At 40.4% G+C, this 17,092-nt stretch overlaps 3 protein-coding genes across 10 annotated transcripts; 1 reads left to right on the top strand and 2 right to left on the bottom strand.

Annotated features, from left to right (window-relative positions):
- Positions 1-114: 114 nt before the first annotated feature.
- Positions 115-4,845, top strand: gtf2h3 (general transcription factor IIH, polypeptide 3). Of its 2 annotated transcripts, XM_061767996.1 has the most exons (13): positions 115-328; positions 411-490; positions 601-707; positions 884-1,026; positions 1,683-1,745; positions 1,890-1,919; positions 1,993-2,021; positions 2,114-2,188; positions 2,292-2,345; positions 3,940-4,008; positions 4,092-4,227; positions 4,506-4,542; positions 4,637-4,845. In XM_061767996.1, the coding sequence occupies exons 1-13, from the start codon at positions 319-321 to the stop codon at positions 4,701-4,703; spliced, it is 900 nt and encodes a 299-aa protein (XP_061623980.1). In that variant the 5' UTR covers positions 115-318; the 3' UTR covers positions 4,704-4,845. The 2 variants fall into 2 exon arrangements, with proteins under 2 accessions (XP_061623980.1, XP_061623979.1); XM_061767995.1 differs by lacking the exon at positions 115-328 and having other exon boundaries at positions 395-490.
- On the bottom strand, positions 4,834-6,266 carry psmd9 (proteasome 26S subunit, non-ATPase 9). Its single transcript, XM_061767998.1, has 6 exons — positions 6,144-6,266; positions 5,961-6,075; positions 5,414-5,607; positions 5,231-5,332; positions 4,996-5,084; positions 4,834-4,921 (listed from the first exon to the last, which is right to left on the bottom strand). The coding sequence occupies exons 1-6, from the start codon at positions 6,258-6,260 to the stop codon at positions 4,891-4,893; spliced, it is 648 nt and encodes a 215-aa protein (XP_061623982.1). The 5' UTR covers positions 6,261-6,266; the 3' UTR covers positions 4,834-4,890.
- A 330-nt stretch (positions 6,267-6,596) lies between these two features.
- LOC133475315 (rab5 GDP/GTP exchange factor-like) lies at positions 6,597-15,165 on the bottom strand. 7 transcript variants are annotated; one of them, XM_061767989.1, is made up of 9 exons: positions 14,916-15,165; positions 14,702-14,770; positions 13,554-13,743; positions 13,244-13,368; positions 10,958-11,109; positions 10,815-10,884; positions 10,592-10,727; positions 8,698-9,049; positions 6,597-7,546 (listed from the first exon to the last, which is right to left on the bottom strand). In XM_061767989.1, exons 3-9 carry the CDS (start codon positions 13,709-13,711, stop codon positions 7,160-7,162), a joined length of 1,380 nt encoding a protein of 459 aa, XP_061623973.1. In that variant the 5' UTR covers positions 13,712-13,743; positions 14,702-14,770; positions 14,916-15,165; the 3' UTR covers positions 6,597-7,159. The 7 variants fall into 7 exon arrangements, with proteins under 7 accessions (XP_061623973.1, XP_061623977.1, XP_061623976.1 ...); XM_061767993.1 differs by having other exon boundaries at positions 13,561-13,743; XM_061767992.1 differs by lacking the exon at positions 14,702-14,770 and having other exon boundaries at positions 13,561-13,743.
- Positions 15,166-17,092: the final 1,927 nt, after the last annotated feature.

The raw sequence follows: 17,092 nt of genomic DNA, 5'->3' as shown, positions 1-17,092 counted from the left end.
TTGGCACAAATATAAAGCGTACGAGTTTTTTTATGACGTGCTTGATGCGTTGAAACCCCCAAAATAGGAACCGACGAGTCGTCGTAAAAACACACACTCCATACAGTAGGTGGCAGCAGTGTGCCATTTAAATAATTTAGAACGTCGAAGAAGAGATGGAGGCAGAAGCGTCATTACTTGCGACAGTAACATGCGGCAAAATGGACTAATTTCTTTGATTTTTACATTCATATTCTGACCAAATAGACTCACTTATTCGTCATTTTAGTTAAAATATGGACAATGAAAGAGTATAAAACTTAACAGGGAGCCGTCGTGATGGCGTCAGGTTGGTTTTGATTTCTTTTGGGGGGGTGGGGTCATAAAACAATTTTTTAAATATTTTCTATGAACAATGTTATTCCTTGCAGAAGAGGAAATCAGTTTACTGGTCATCGTCGTGGACGTTAACCCGATTTGGTGGGGCCAGCAAGCCCAACGCGAGCCGCAGGTACTAGCATGATGATGACGCCCCCACCCCCCCAAAAAAAAAAATATTACTGTAACATGAACCCTAATCATGCTATTCCCAATGAATCAAGTGTTTTCATTTGGTCCTAGTTCACACTGTCCAACTGTATGGACGCTGTCATGGTGATGGCTAACGCTCACGTGGCCATGAGCCGGATTAACAAATTGGCCGTCATTGCCAGCCACTGTAAAGACAGGTTCGTCCGTCTGTCTGTCTATCTAGCTAATCTATTAATCTATCTATCTAATATATTAATCTAATCTGTCATCTCTTGGTTTATGTTATCATCACTATATTGGCCTATCAATTGAGCATGATTTGGTAGACTTGTTTATGAATATAGTTCCTGAGTGTCCATCTTTTTTGCTTCAGTCACTTCCTGTATCCCAGTCAGAGTCAGCCAGGCGGCGACAGCACCGTGGACGACGCGTGCTCCAGCGGCGAGGGCAAGTACGAACTGCTGTCCGTCGCCAACGGCGTCATCGCTGACCAGATCAGAAACTTAATGTCCAACAGTAGGTCAACGCCACTACTTGTACCTAAATAAATGTTTGAAAACAAACAGTTCTTAAAGATTAGATGCATATGCATTGTACTTAAACGTTTAATACAACTTACATAATAAAATGTACTGTGCTGGGTTTAAAAAATAAATACAAAGTTTAAGCCAGTGTCCATTATGCACAGCTTGAACATTTATTTCATTGATTCTTTGCATACCACTCGAGAAAGCTGGTGTACCACAGGCACCACACTGCGAGTGAATTTGCCCAAACGATCCAAAATCAGAACCAGTATCTGAGACAGAAGAATTGCAGAGCTTTTTTGTGTCAAAGTTTGATGATTATTTTGAGAATTCGCGTGAAAAAAGTGGCGGGTGAGCACAAATGAATTGCCTTTTCGGGAAATCAACACACCCCTAATTGCATCCAATTTTGCAAGCAAGCGTTTCCTGATGGAAATGAATTGAATTTAGGGGTCCCCAGTAGGACTCACTTGAGTCGTTCCCCCTGGAAAGTTGGGGGGAAAAAAAACAAAAAACAGTTCTGACACCAGTTTTACCAATCGAGCCGTGACGATCATTTTGAGGACTTGCCGTGAAAATGTGGGCGCAGTTATTTCATTGTAATTTTAAGTTCTGTCATTGATTTGTGTGTTCACTACTTTGCAGTTGAAGTGACGGGAGGTTCCACAGACACGATGCTGGCCGGATCCCTCGCCAAAGCTCTCTGCTGTATCCTTCTGTTCACTATCAGTACAATACACACAACAACAAAATCATAGTTCTACTTTTTTGTGATAGAATGTAATACTAAAACATAACACAAAGACATCCAAAAAATGGCATCGCCAATCTTTAATTTTTTTTTCAACTCAGATATTAACAGAGTCTCAAAGGAACTTGAAGGTACTATCTTTCATGACTATTTTAGTCTTAAATTGTCTTGTTTGTGTAATATTTCTTACGTTTTTTTTTTTAGTGGGGCAGGAGGTCAAATCTCGAATTTTGGTAAGCTAGGTTTTATTTAAAAAAAAACAAATGTACTTTGTCAAAGTGGATCTTGTATTTACTAAAACATACATCAACAAAATGTGCATTAGGTGATAAAGGCAGCGGACGACTGCGCCCTACAATACATGAACTTCATGAATGTGATCTTTGCCGCTCAGAAGCAGGTCATAACATGATTCATTTACTTTTTTTTTTTTTTTTTACTGATCATATTATCACATTTGTATAAACAGTTTTAAAATTCCATATAATGTGCTTTTAAAACAGAGCATCCTGATAGATGCAAGCGTGCTGGAATCGGACTCGGGGCTCCTACAGCAAGTAATGTCTTGTGCTTTTACTACTCACATGCTTGGTGAAATGCTTTGAACATTTCATATCATTATTAGTATTATCATAATATTGCTAGAAGTATTAATCTACTAAAAAAACGGCAGTGGCACAAGTCAAAACAAGTACGTGTGCACAATTTAACCAGACAGGAAATACAAATGAGACCAAAATAAAGTATTAAATGAAAAATGGCACAGCAAAAAAATGCTAAAATATCAGATTAAAATACAAAAATGTTTGTGAAAAATACAAAAATTGAAAAAACTGCAAATGAGACCATAATCCAAATGTTTAAAAAAAAAAAAATCTAATCAAAAGTGCACAAATGGAAAAAAAACTAAAATATTCATCCAAACAAATTACATAAGGAAATCTAAAAATATTAGGAAAAATACTAAAATATTTGTAACAAATATTGAAACCCAAAACATCAAATACAAATATGCAACCAAAATACAAAATAAAAATCTACAGGTTAAAAAAAAAAATTATACAATATATACAAACCAAGGCGGGACGGTGGAGACTGGTTAGAGCATTTGCCTCACAGTTCTGAGGACCGGGGTTCAATCCCGGCCCCGCCTGTGTGGAGTTTGCATGTTCTCGGGGCACTCCGGTTTCCTCCCACATCCAAAAAAAATGCATGGTAGGTAAATTGAAGTCTCTAAATTGCCCGTAGGTGTGAATGTGAGAGGGACTGGTTGTTTGTTTGTATGTGCTCTGCGATTGGCTGGCATCCAGTTCAGGGTGTACCCCGCCTCCTGCCCAATGATAGCTGGGATAGGCTTCAGCGCGCCCGCGACCCTCGTGAGGAGAAGCGGCTCAGAAAATGGATGGATGGCTATATAAACCAAAAATCTTTGATGAAAAATGCTAAAATCTCAAAACATACCAAAATAACAATGTTTATAAATGTGTGTGTGTGTATATATATATATATTAAATATTTTTCAAGATTACAAACATTTGATGAAAAATGCACAAATTGGAAAAAAATGCTAAACTATTAGACCAACAACATTACAAAATGAAATGCTAACAAATGAAAAGTACAAAAATATTAGGAAAAATTCAATATTATATTTCACCCAAAATGTTTAATACAAGAGTTGGAAATACACAAATGTGAATAAAACATACCAACATTGAATACAATATTTAAAATACAAAATGAAAAATGTACAACTATAGTAAAATAGAAAACATTTGAAATAGAAAATAAAGTACAAAAAAATACTTATTAAAAAAATATTAGCCCCACAAATCCATGAATAGCAAAAATAGACAAACCTATTACACAAGAAATACAGTGCAACCATTCTAATGAAAAATAAATATTAAATGCCCAAATCAGAAAAAAATACTAGAGTAAACATACTTGGGAAAATACAAGATAAAAATACATCAAAGGTAGTAATGTTTTTTTAAACCAATATTAGTTGAAAAGATGGACACTGCTAATACAGTAATAACGATAAAGAAAATGAAACTAATATTAGTTATTTGTATATAATTATGAGAGTTAGACAAGGAGTTACTTGATTGAAAATGTAGTTCTTTTGTCCCCTTTGTGAACCGACAGGCTTGTGATATAACGGGAGGCTTGTACCTGAAGATCCCCCAGAAGGCGGCCCTGGCTCAGTATCTTCTGGTGACTGCCGCCACGCCATGTTTTTCTTGATACGTAATTGACTTTCATGGTGCTATAAGAGTTTGTGTGACTTTGCGGCGCAGTGGGTGTTCCTGCCCGACGGTGAGCAGCGTTCGCAGCTGCTGCTGCCGCCGCCAGCCCATGTTGATTACAGGGCGGCGTGCTTCTGCCACCGCAACCTCATCCAGATCGGTTACGTCTGCTCCGTCTGCCTGTCCAGTAAGTACTCACTCGCGTCTTTCTCATGCTTACAATAAAAACAAATTCCCTAAAAGTCCTAACCAGAAGAAATAAAGGTTTACAAAAAAAAAAAAAAAAAAACAGTTGTAGTATTGTTTTCCAGAAAAAAATATGATTAGTCAGATTTATAATGGCGTATAGTTATATCTTACTGAGGGGGGGAAAGTCCACTATAACCGCAGTAGCTTCATTTTTGGCGGGGTGAGGTGAGTTTTTTTAATTTAGTTGATAATCTTGTACTACTTTCTCCACCACAGTATTCTGCAACTTTAGCCCCATCTGTACAACCTGCGAGTGAGTATATATATATATATTTTTTTTTAATTAAAATCCTTTTTAATGGCATTGATATTTTGATATTTAATATTTGTATAATTGTGTTTTGTAGGACTGCTTTCAAAATCCAGCTTCCACAGATGGTCAAAGGCAAAAAGAAGAAATTCAAAGCATCATGATTATTTTTCTTCAACATCCTAATTTTTCGTGTGTAAAAGGATGTTTAACCCTCTCTGATTTTTCATCTATCAATCTTGTTAACCCAGGGATTAATACTTTTGTAGAAACTAAAATAAAAAGCATTGTGTCTGAATTTGAAAAGGAATTTAATTCACATGATTTGCTCATCAACGAGGTCATTGAAGCTCATGGTGGAGGCATGGGGACAATCTTACACCTGGGAAGAAAATAGGGAGAATGACGGGGAACCGATCAGATTATATAAATGCATTTGTGTTGCGATGGACTCACCCCATCAGACCCTGGCCGGACCACCGCTGCGGAGTCAAGCTCATGTAGGCTCTCTGACCCCCGCGGACCACCGTTACTCGCAGCGGCTTCTGCAGACAAAATAAGACATTGGCAAAAAAACTCTTCTGAATATTGTCCCCCCCCCGCCACACACAAAAAAAAAACCATTGCCTTTATCTGCAGCTGACATGTTAGGTGGTCTACAGTATATTAAGGTGTCCACCTGGAGTCTTACCCCTTCACTGTGCTGCACCACAGAGGCAATGTTGTGGAGGCTCTGGAAGTTGCCGGTGTTCACGGAACCAAACTCGATGACTTCATCTCCCACTTTGAGGCCCTTTGCAAAAAGACACGAAGGAGAGTAAAAAGTTAAGAAAAGCTCTCAAACAAGCCAAAAAGGTCTACCGGCATCACTCACGGCCGCGGAGGCGGGCGATCCCTGGGTGACGGCATCCACCCGCGCAAAGGCGGGCGGGAGGGTGTCCCGCTGCTCCACAGGCTCCTCGAGAGCTTCCATCTGGTCGTGCGGCCACTTGTCTTTCTCCTGTGCGTGCAGCCTGTGCAAGGCGTCCTCGATCTCCACCATGATGTCCTTGTGGTCGTTCTGCAGGCCTGCCGGGGCAAACGGTGCGAGATGACCACAACCGTAGAACCTGCGAGGTATAGATTTACTTGCCACGCTGAGGAAGATGATTGTGATTGGAGAAGCTTTCACTGCACTGAAAAAGTGGCAGGCAGCTTCAAATGGTGAGTAGTTTTATTACACACTGGTTAACATCTTTACACTTATGACAGTTAGGAAAGTGTATAGGTGCATTATAATATTTCTGTATTTCTAGCATCTTTGTGTGGTTAGGGCGCTTTCACAGTTGCCAACTGTCAAAACACCAAGAAGTGTGCATTGAAAATGGATGGATGGATGGATATCCCCCCCCCCCCCCGCCCCCGAAACGCGAGTTACTTACATGAAATATTGTGTCTGGCGGTTCGTATCTGGTACAGGTTAACGTCGGATCTCGGGTAGCCTTCCGCGTCCACTAAGGGACCATCAAGCCCGACGCCTTGCTGTGAAAACCAAAACTTTAGCCACACACAAACATTTCATAACAAGTTAAAGCGATTGATTTGATTTTATTCCGTAAACTTACGTCTTCTAGGACGTCGTAGTAAGCTTTAATCTGCTCTTCGATGTCATCTTTCTTTTTAATAAGGGTTTTAACATCATCCATGGACGTTCTTGGATTGTTTTCCTCTGTCATCTTCATGGCGATTTCCTGTGTTACGTCGCATTTGTGTCCGGGCGGAATTCGGAGTCGAGGCGGAACCTTACTTCAATTTTTTGTGGTGGTGGGGGGGGGGGGGGGGGGGGGGGGGGTGTCCAATGAGTGTGTGTTACACCGTATTTGCGTCCTAGCGGATTCTGAACAATGGGTAAAAACCTTTCCAAAAAAAAAGAATAAAAAAAAAAAAAAAAGGTCGTTGCCTTGATTAATAATAATTGATATAGTGCCTTTTAAGGCACCTAACATCAGAAAGAAACATTTTTTCATTGGGTCTGCAACATTTGAAAAAAAAATTAAATAAAAAATACAATGATAAAGAAACCTTTACAAAAATTTAATATTTTTCAACACACCAGAGCACTCAATTGATGAAAACACTTTGCATAATAGTCAGTTTTAAAATATTTGTGGATGAGGAAAAATACAAAATAAATTGACAAATCACATTAAGTTTAATATATAATTTGACATAACAACCCAACCCTTTCATGATTTTATCAAAACCCTTCAAAAGCTAAATTATGCATGTAAACTGTGCAATTACTGCATTTGGTACATCATGTTCATAAGTACATTAGAGGTTGCTTAGTTACTTAATGTTCCCAAAGAAGAGACCATTTTAGTTTTTATAAAGCCATCCATTTTACACATTTACAGACTTTTTTGGGGGTGCGGGGGGAAACAAACAAACCCGAGTGCTACATTTTCACAGTTGCTGGTAATCACGGAATGTATTTATAAGCTTCTTCATTTGTAGACACTAATAGTGCAAATGATTCAAATGTTCAAAGTGGAGTATAATCTGTGCTTTTGTGATCAAGTGATAAAGTTACTGGTTAAAGTTTAAAAGAAAAATAAACATGTACCTTCTGGAATTGGGATCAACAGTCTGTATCAGCAGGACCTTCAAATTGATCCGTAAGCACCAGCTGTTCCATGACAGCTGAATCAGAAGAGGAGGATGATGATGACGAGAGCTCCGTCAATTCCTCTTGCACTACAGCTAGCTGGGACGTGGCCTGGTCTATCTGGGCGTGAACGGCCTGCACCCACATCCGCAGTTGTGCGTTGAGGTCGCCCACGCCGCGGTCCAGCCGCTCCTGTCGCGCCGACAGCTCGTCCAGCAGGTGGCGTGTCTCGCAGGCCTTGTCCTGTTGCCCGCCGCCCAACGACGGGGCCCGCTGACACCGCATGTAACCCTCGAACTCCTCCGGGCTGAGTTTGAGCGACGGGCCGTCCAGCTTTTCGATGAAGGCCACAGCGCAGGACTGAAACCAAAACACTTACAATGGCAATGGGCTCATTCTTGCCTGTATTTTTCCCCATTATGAATCATTAAAATGTTCAACTTTGTGTCATTTTTAAAACTTTATCCATTATAATTTATCCTGTAATTTTCAGAGCTAAGAATTTGTAAAACGTTAAAATGTATTTCTATTGTCAATTATACAGTGTTCCTCAGCATATTTGTAGATTTTTTTTGGCTGAACCTGTCCTTCATTACTTGCTGAAAAACTGACTTATTCGCAGTTGTTTCTGCTAAGGACAAGGCCCAGTCTAATGTAAAAGTATTGGTTTGGTGCTGCAGCACAATGAACGAGTCATCAGCACTAGGGCCGGCTGATTTTTATTTTCATTGTATTACCCCCCCCCCCACATATGAACACATATAGACAACATAAGACAAAGATAATGACACTCAAACTAACGTTTAAAAAAATTTAATCGGCCAACTTTTAAAGCTAAAAACTTAAGGACAAAGCATTGTAAAACCGCAAAATGTTCTGCCGATAATTCATATCTTTATTGTTGTAAGCGTTAAGGGAGCAAAAAGTTATTTCCATCCATCCATCCATCCATTTTCTACCGCTTATCCGAGGTTGGGTCGCGGGGGCAGTAACTTTAGCAGGGACGCCCAGACTTCCCTCTCCCCAGCCACTTCCTCCAGCTCTTCCAAGGGGATCCCGAGGCATTCCCAGGCCAGCTGAGAGACAGTCTCTCCAGCGTGTCCTGGGTCGGCCCCGGGGTCTCCTCCCAGTGGGACGTGCCCGGAACGGTTTGCATGTTCTCCCCGTGCCTGCGTGGGTTTTCTCCGGGCACTCCGGTTTCCTCCCACATCCCCAAAACATGCATGGTAGGTTAATTGAAGACTCTAAATTGCTCTTGTGAGTGCGAATGGTTGTTTGTTTATGTGTGCCCTGCGATTGGTTGGCAACCAGTTCAGGGTGTACCCCGCCTCCTGCCCGAAGATAGCTGGGATAGGCTCCAGCATGCCCGCGACGCTTGTGAGGATAAGCGGCTCAGAAAATGGATGGATGGATGGTATGTTGATTGAGTTTTTATTTTATTTTATTTTATTATTTTTTTAATGTTGCCCAAAATACTTTTTGTAAATACTTGTAACGTGTAAGGCACTGACCAGGTTGGTGAAGTAGTAGCCACTCTCTCCGGCCATGAGGCTGTGCGGGAGGCCGAAGCGGATGACGTATTGCATGTTGGAGTGCAGGCGAGGCGGGTTGGCTTTGAGCACCACGTAGACCAGGGCGGACAGGAAGTCGTCGGCGTTGGCCGGTTCGCTGTTGGAGGCCGAGAGCGCCTCGAACACGTGCTGGCTGCACTTGGACACGCACACCAGCTTGTCCTGAGGCGCTCGCTTGGCGTCCATCTCAATAATGGCCGTTATAGCGGGAAGAAAGGGGTCGCCCGTGACGGCGCTCTGCACATCCGGGAAAGGTACGCCGAGCATCTGCGGGGTGACCCAGTTTAAAGAACTGCCAGAAAGCAACAAAACAGGTAATGAGTTGGCGTCTAGCAGTGAATTCTGCTACTTTCAGGAATTATTTATTTTTTATTTTTTAAATACAAGAGATTTGTGGTTGTAGACAATCGCAATGTATCCCACCAGGTATCCTTGTGCCAAGGCTTACACAGTTCCTACATACACCATATTCACCAACTAATTGATATTCACCAACTAATTTCCAGAAGATCATAGCGAGGTAATGTAGCTCATGCAAATAAAGAGGAAACCCAGATGACAAGACAACTTTTGTGGTTTTTCCTACATATGACTCACAACTGCCGCCTCCCCAAAGTTGGAGATGCCAAAGAAGTTCAAACAAAGCCTTCAATTAGAGTAGCTAAGTCTGTCTTGAAACCCTACTTCAAAACCCTAACTCTGTTTTGAAACCATACTTTTGAGACCCTAACCCTGTTTTGACACCCTAACCCTGTTTTGAAACCCTGCTTTGAAACCCCAATCTTGTTTTGAAACCCTACTTTGAAACCCTAACCCTGTTTTGAAACCGTGCTTTGAAACCCTAACCCTATTTTAAAACCCTAATTTGAGACCCGAACGCGGTTTTGAAACCCTAATTTGAAACCCTAACCCTGGTTTGAAACCTTGGTTTGAAACCCGAACCCTGTTTTGAAACCATCACCCCTTCATTCGGAACAATGTAATGTTTTGACAGGAACTACTTGAGACGTCCGAAGGGTGTATATAAGCGGTGTCAAACTCATATTTGTCGCGGGCCACAATATAGTTATGGCTTCCCTCAGAGGGACATGTTAAATGTTTACTTTCCTCATCATATTACACACACAATAAGTTGAGGGATAAAAAAAAAAATAAAGATGATTTTTTTTTTTTTTAAATAAATTTTTTTTTAAAGAAAAATCAGAAGTCAAGGATAATAGTTCAACTATAGTTCAAGTTACTGTAAAAAGGGTTCAGTAAAAAAAAACAAAAAACTTTTGCAATATCTCAATATTTATTACATATGACAAGCTGAAGTTTTTAGTATGGATTTTAGCAAGAATCACAGAAGTTGATTTACTTTCGCGGGCCACAAAAAATGATGTCGCGGGACGAATCAGGCCCCCGGGCCATGAGTTTGACACCTGGTAATGAAATTTTCTGAGCGAATCAGAATCAAGTATTCACCAAGACCATGGTATTATACTGTGTGCTCTCACACAAACATTGTAGCTGCGCTTCCAAGCGCCTCAAAAAACATGGATTGACCTATATTTTTCTTTTATAGGTACATCATGTTTTTATTTAGAAAATAGAGCTGTTGTAACCGTCTTGGAAACAGGAACCTATTTTTCCATACAATAATTTCCATTTTCCATACTTTTACAGACCTGGAAATTTATTAAATCAAATTCTATACTTTTCCATACTTGCGTAGAAACCCTGTAAAACTGAAGGTGAAGATCTTGTAAAGAATACCCACTCCTCCCACAAAACTGCAGGTTGATGAAGAAACCTCAGGCATTGAAAACAACTCAAGTGAGGCAAAACTAACCGTATCCTCCTCTGCAAAGTCAGGTCCTTCTGCTCGTCATCGCAGCTGTCATGGCAGAAGACCCACTTGTGCAAGCGTGTCATGATGAGCTTCTCCACGTGCTCCATCGTTTGAGTGAGCTCGGCTTCTGAAAACCCTGGGGGGGGGGAAACACACCACAAAGACCACCATTTTGCAGGCTTACATGGACCACTTGAAAGCCAGTGAAGCGACGGGTACTCACTGCTGAAGTATTCGGCAAAGGACTGGTAGAAGTCTTGCACGAGATCCGACTGCTTCTGTACCGGCAGATCCTACATAAAATAAAAAAGTCTGGTGAGAACAACCGGTATGTTCTTTTTAATACGTGACAATGATGGTGATTACATGGTAAGCTTCCATTGTGTTGAGGAAGGCTGTGCAACGGGACTGCAGACGCTGAGAGGACGGGCTGCGGAGTGTCTTTAGGAAACCGGTGAAGTCTCCGGGTTCCAGCTTCTGGAAGGCTTTTAACACATTCATCTGGCTGTCGGAAGGTTCTAATGGGAGAGGTGGGAGCAACAGACACCCAACGAGTTTAATAGCTGACGGAGGAAGAAGAACCTCTGTTTTGTGCTTTGGTTAAAAACACAATAGAAGAGCTTCCATTGTAATGTTACATTTTTGCAAACCTTCTTTCTCGATAAATAAATAAAGTGCAGGTTAAGGACAATACATTAATAGATCTATTTTGATTTTTGTTCCCATTATTTAAAAATCAAATGATGATACAGTATATCATACTTATCAATAACAATAGTATATTAGAATTATATTTTAGAGATGGACTGATGTTGTTTTCATGGCTGACACCAAAAGCGAGTATTAGTGGTCAAGGAGGCTGATGACCAAAACAGCGGTGTGAAAAAGTGTTTGCCCCTTCCTGATTACTTATTTTTTTTGTCCCACTTAAATGTTTCCCATCAAACGTGTGCAATATCTTGCATTGAGTTTCTTAAAGCGGTGTGGAGGAATTTTGGCCCGCTCATCTTTGCAGAATTGTAGTAATTCAGCCACATTGTGGGGTTTGGGGCATGAACTGGCTTTTTAAAGTAATGGCACAGCATCTCAATAGGATTCAGGTCGGGACTTTGACGAGGCCACGCCAAAGTCTTCATTTTGTTTTTCTTCAGCCATTGAGAGGTGTACTTGCTAGTGTGTTTTGGTTCATTGTGCTGCTGCAGAACCCAAGTTTGTGTCAGCTTGAGGTCGCCAACAGATGGCCGGACATTCTCCTTCTGACCTTTTTGGGTATACAGCAGAATTCATGGTTCCGTTTATCACAGCCCCAGACCATCATACTATCACCACCATATTTTACTGTTGGAATGATGTTCATTTTCTGAAATGCGGTGTTACTTTTACGCCAGATGTAATGGGACACACACACACTTTTCAAAAAGTTCAACTTTTGTCTCGTCAGACCACAGAGTATTTCCCCAAAGGTCTTGGGGTTCATCAAGATGTCTTCTGGCAAACTTGAGACGAGCCATTATGTTCTTTTTGCTCAGTATTGGTTTTCATCTTGGAACTCTGCCATGAAGGCTCTCTCTTTCTTGTGGAGTGGAGTCATAAACACTGACTGACCTTAACTGAGGTCTGCGGTTCTTTGGATGTTGTTGTGGGGTCTTTTGTGACCTCTTGAATGGGTTGTCGCTGCGCTCTTGGGGCAATTTTGGTTGGCTGGACACTCTTGGGAAGGTTCACCACTGTTCTCTGTTTTCGCCATTTGTGGATAATGGCGCACATTGTCCCGTGGCCCTAACCGGGATAAGCGGTGTTGAAAATGGATGGATGGCTCTCCCTGTGGTTCGCTGGAGTCCCAAAGCTTTAGAAATTGCTTTATAACCTTTTCCACACTGATAGATCTCAATTACTTTCTCTCATTTGTTCCGGAATTTCTTTGGATCTCAGCATTATGTCTCGCTTTTGAGGATCTTTTGGTCTACTTCACTTTGTCAGGCATTTCCTATTGAAGTGATTTCTAAACTGGGAACAGGTGTGGCACTATGAGGCCTGGGTGTGACTAGAGAATTTGAACTCAGGTATGATAAACCACAGTTATGTTTTAACAGGCAATCACTTTTTCCACACAGGGCCATTTTTTCCCCTACCTTAATAATAAAAACTATCATCATTTAAAAAATATCATTTTGTCTTTACTTGTGTTGTCTTTGACTCATTTTTAAATCTTGACTTATTAAGTTAACTGAAAAATGTAACTACTAAATAAATAGTCCCCTGAAGTTTATCGAGTTTTAAATTTAAATCTCATAAGACCATCGGATAAGCAAAAAATAAAAAAATTAATACAAATTTGAAAAAGGCTGATCCTGATGTGTCAAAATGCTGAATATCAGCACCGATAATCGGTCTATCCCGAATATTTATACATAATTACATGTAATCATTATACATTTAAATCTTTAAAATAATACTAAAAAATATTAAAGAGAAATGCCCCAACTGATAAGTTTTTTTTTTTTTTTTTTTTTTTATTTACGAGACGTCATTTGGTTGATTTTTTTTAATTTGTGTTGTGAGCCAAATGTTAAATTATGAGGGGACTTCTGTTATGCGGTCACTCGAGAGAAGTGAAAGGTTGAGGAGGAGCGCTGTCGATATCGTGATGACCTGCTTTGGGAGGGGACGGCCCGCCCCAGAAGAGTCTTCTCATGGTGTTGACACGACGACCCTTCTCCATATTCTTCTTCTCCTCGAATTTGGAGAAAGTCGGTGGCGTGCCGTCACCGCTAGCTCTGGAGGAAGTCACAAACACCAACAGGAAGTCAGCGAGATGCAAACTGAACTTCTACCTCAAGTCACACAAAGCTTTAGAATTACATCAGCATACCCCACCAGACCCCAGTTTTGTGATTATGAAATGATTAACTTAAGGTTAAAACTTAAAAGTTTTTTTTAAAATGCGGCCTGTACGGTTTACCTGGCACCTTGTCTGTCGGCTTCGGCGGGCCGCACTCGTTCCCTCCAACACTTTGAGCAGAAGCCCTGCCATGCGGGGTTGCCATAGTAACCACAGGAGTTCTTGCACAGCAGCTCCTGCTGAGACAGTCGGATCCCTCGCTGCTTGTTTGTCCACATTGCGCTGCGTCGCTCGTGTCAATCACTGCTTCCTGTTTTCAATCAATTTAATCACACTTTTTGTTGGACATAAGAAACTATATAAAAAAAATGAAAATGTTTTGGAGTTACATTTTTTGTTAGATAGTGATAATATACCATATTGAGCTTAGACAGTGCTATGATCTTCCTGTACTGCCTCATCATTCATTTCTTTCTATGATCTTTGATTATCTTGCATATAAGAAAAGTCCAATATTTCCTTCACAAAACATATTTGGACTCCCTCCCAAAAATAGTACACTTTGAATTGTATGTTTTACTTTGAACATATTTTTGATCATGTGAAATAATTAAGCCTAATAAAAAAAATAAAAAAATAATCTCTGACAGGATTAATCAAATCAAACGAATTCTACCAAATTCTTAGTAAATTTAATATTAAACAAGCATAATTATATAGCTGTAGGATAATCATTTCATATTAAGTATGATGTAAATGGTGGATTACACCAAACAAAATAGATGCACACATTCATTAAAATAAACTATAAATAGCTTTAAAATAATCGTTTTAAATTATCAGAAAAAATAAATTTCACTCATGAAATTAATAAAAGACAAAACAAAAATAAAATGATTAATGCATTGATCAAATAAAAAGCTAACCATATTTTATTTCACCATACATTAGTAAACATTGTAGAAATATAAAACGAATAAAAGGACGAATAAACTAGTCAAAATAATGTTAATATAAAAAATATATATATTTCGTAGATTCATTTTTAATCGGTTTAGTAACGTTTCGAAAAATGGCGATATTTGTTCCCTTCAAAGTTAACAAACAGCTCAAGAAATTTCTTCACGGACTTCCTAAACAACCCTCCGACGTCTAAATAACCAACGTTAAATCCATTGACGAAGTACAGGCTTGCCCGCATCACTTTTTAAGCCTGCTACGACCGAGCCCAACTACAGCACAAGTGTTGACTAGAAATTGCATTTCACCAAATTTGACGACACTTCAGCGTTAGCTTCACGTCTTGTTAGCATCCAACGTTAGCAGCTGACTGTCATCTGAGTCGGAGAGAGATAAGACCAATAATAAATTAGTCATTCGGTTAAAGTGTTTCAAACCATTCCCGTGTTAAGTGGGGGTTCTAAAACGTCAACAATCACACATATGAAGCCATATGTATTACAAAAGTAGCCTACCACTTACCTGGCTGTCAAAGTTGCTAGTTTAAAGTAAAAGAAAAGTTGGAAGCAGGCGCTCGTATACCTGAGAGTGACGTAATAAATGGGCGACCGTGATGTAGATCAAAGAAAATAAAATGAGTCTGTTCGCTCCAAAACAGTATATGTTTCTGCCTTTTTGTTATCAAAAAGAGTAACTGTAGAAGTCCCCGCACCTTGGAGGCTACATTGCTGGCAGCGGTGGGATGACTGCAAGGGGACGCATGTAAGAGTTGCACAGACATTTTCATCATGACGTCAAAGATACTTCCGGGTGGCAAGAGTAGATAGTAAACAAACGCTGATATTCATTTTACCAAGGCAGAGCGAGGAGAAAACAAGGGTATATTGATTAAATTGTGATTTTAGCCTTCTTCTCTACCGTTTTACTGTGAACCTGTACCGAGCCTTACCGCGAATAGCATAAATCAGCTAATAATAATAATAACAAAGGTTTTGTAACTTCATACAGATTCCACATGATGGCAGCAAAGCACTTCAGAATCAGAATCAGAATCAGAATCATCTTTATTTGCCAAGTATGTCCAAAACACACGAGGAATTTGTCTCCGGTAGTTGGAGCCGCTCTAGTACAACAGACAGTCAATTTACAGAACACTTTGGAGACATAAAGACATTGACAAAAAACAACAACAAACAACAATTGTGCAAAAAGATGCAGAGTCCTCAGTTCGAATGGCTAATATCGCAATAGTCCGGTGCAATGACCATTGTGCAAAGGGCACTGAGACTTCAAGGAGTGTATGCGGTTTAAAGTGACGAGTACTGCGATAATCTGGGACAATGGTTGTGCAAATGTTACAGATACTCCTCAATCAGTGTGCAAATGGAGCAGATGCTACTCTGGCATGAGTGGCCACTATATGCAAATAGTGCAGCACGGCGAGACAACTACAGTGAGTGCACGAGTAATACATAATACAGAAATGTGACAACGAACTCAAGTCAAAAAATTGCCAGCTTGTTGTAATGGAATTGTAAGTTAGCTGTTCAAGAAGTTGATTGCAAGAGGGAAGAAGCTGTTGGAATGTCTACTAGTTCTAGTTTGCATTGATCGGTAGCGCCTACCTGAGGGAAGGAGCCGGAAGAGCTGGTGACCAGGGTGGGGAGGGTCCGAGAGGATTTTGCACGCCCTTGTCTTAGTTCTGGCAGCGTGCAAGTCCTCAAGGGTGGGTAGGGGGGTACCGACAATCCTTTCAGCAGTTTTGATTGTCCGTTGCAGTCGGAGTTTGTCCTTTTTTGTAGCAGCACCAAACCAGACTGTGATGGAAGAACACAGGACTGATTCGATGACCGCTGTGTAGAACTGTCTCAGCAGCTCCGGTGGCAGGCCATGCTTTCTCAGAAGCCGCAGGAAGTACATCCTCTGCTGGGCCTTTTTGAGGACGGAGTTGATGTTGGTCGCCCACTTCAGGTCCTGGGAGATTGTAATTCCCAGGAACTTGAAGGTTAAGATGGAAATGATCACAATGCATCAATACCATGCTTCTAGAATGTACACGATCATAAACCAATGTTCCTTAAACGGCTGTATTCAGTAAGTTACATTATTCAACACAAACCACATTCACATGTGGCTCATCAATAGCATTGGTTAGTATACTAACCTAAATAACAAATAGCACAAATTGACTTGACATCACAGATGGGCAGACAAATACGAGCACTCGCACTTTATACAAACGGTATTAAATAATTAAACTCACCTTTTGGCTTTTACACACAAAAATAAATGTTTGGGAATACAGGCAAATTGTAATAACAAAATAGACTCCATGACTATAAGTAGCTGTACAGGGAGAGAATCATCAATAAAATAACTTTCACTTTGACTGCTCAAGGTGTTGCATGACCATTAACAAAATAAGGACATCTCAAATGCAGACAAAAGACCAAGATACCACCAGATGATGCCAAAGTAATACTTTAATTGCACTGACCTGAAACCAGTTTTCAAACGAATAAGTCTTTACTGCGTGGTAATAACAACTCTCTGATTGCTGTTGGTCACTTAGCTTGAATTTTTCACACAATGTAGGTTTGCTAAAGATAAAAGACTGAGAAAGCTGCCGGAAACCAAAACAGCTGTCAGAGGTAAAGTAGTAGCTCAAGTAGTCTGTCTCGTGTAATCGCCATAACTAA

This window comes from Phyllopteryx taeniolatus, chromosome 3, assembly GCF_024500385.1.
Source record: "Phyllopteryx taeniolatus isolate TA_2022b chromosome 3, UOR_Ptae_1.2, whole genome shotgun sequence".
Classification (NCBI taxonomy): Eukaryota; Metazoa; Chordata; class Actinopteri; order Syngnathiformes; family Syngnathidae; genus Phyllopteryx; species Phyllopteryx taeniolatus.
This window is presented reverse-complemented; position numbering and strand designations above follow the sequence as displayed.

Coding starts and splice junctions, on each gene's coding strand:
- gtf2h3 (XM_061767995.1), top strand. CDS start 395: ATGTTATTCCTTGCAGAAGAGGAAATCAGTTTACTGGTCATCGTCGTG. Junction 1,746..1,889: donor CCTCGCCAAAGCTCTCTGCT/GTATCCTTCTGT, acceptor TTTTCAACTCAG/ATATTAACAGAGTCTCAAAG. Junction 2,022..2,113: donor AGGTCAAATCTCGAATTTTG/GTAAGCTAGGTT, acceptor AATGTGCATTAG/GTGATAAAGGCAGCGGACGA.
- psmd9 (XM_061767998.1), bottom strand. CDS start 6,260: ATGAAGATGACAGAGGAAAACAATCCAAGAACGTCCATGGATGATGTT. Junction 6,076..6,143: donor ACTACGACGTCCTAGAAGAC/GTAAGTTTACGG, acceptor GTGTGGCTAAAG/TTTTGGTTTTCACAGCAAGG. Junction 5,608..5,960: donor CGCCAGACACAATATTTCAT/GTAAGTAACTCG, acceptor TTGCCCCGGCAG/GCCTGCAGAACGACCACAAG.
- LOC133475315 (XM_061767989.1), bottom strand. CDS start 13,711: ATGTGGACAAACAAGCAGCGAGGGATCCGACTGTCTCAGCAGGAGCTG. Junction 13,369..13,553: donor GCCGACAGACAAGGTGCCAG/GTAAACCGTACA, acceptor GACTTCCTCCAG/AGCTAGCGGTGACGGCACGC. Junction 9,050..10,591: donor ACTTTGCAGAGGAGGATACG/GTTAGTTTTGCC, acceptor GCTTTCTGGCAG/TTCTTTAAACTGGGTCACCC.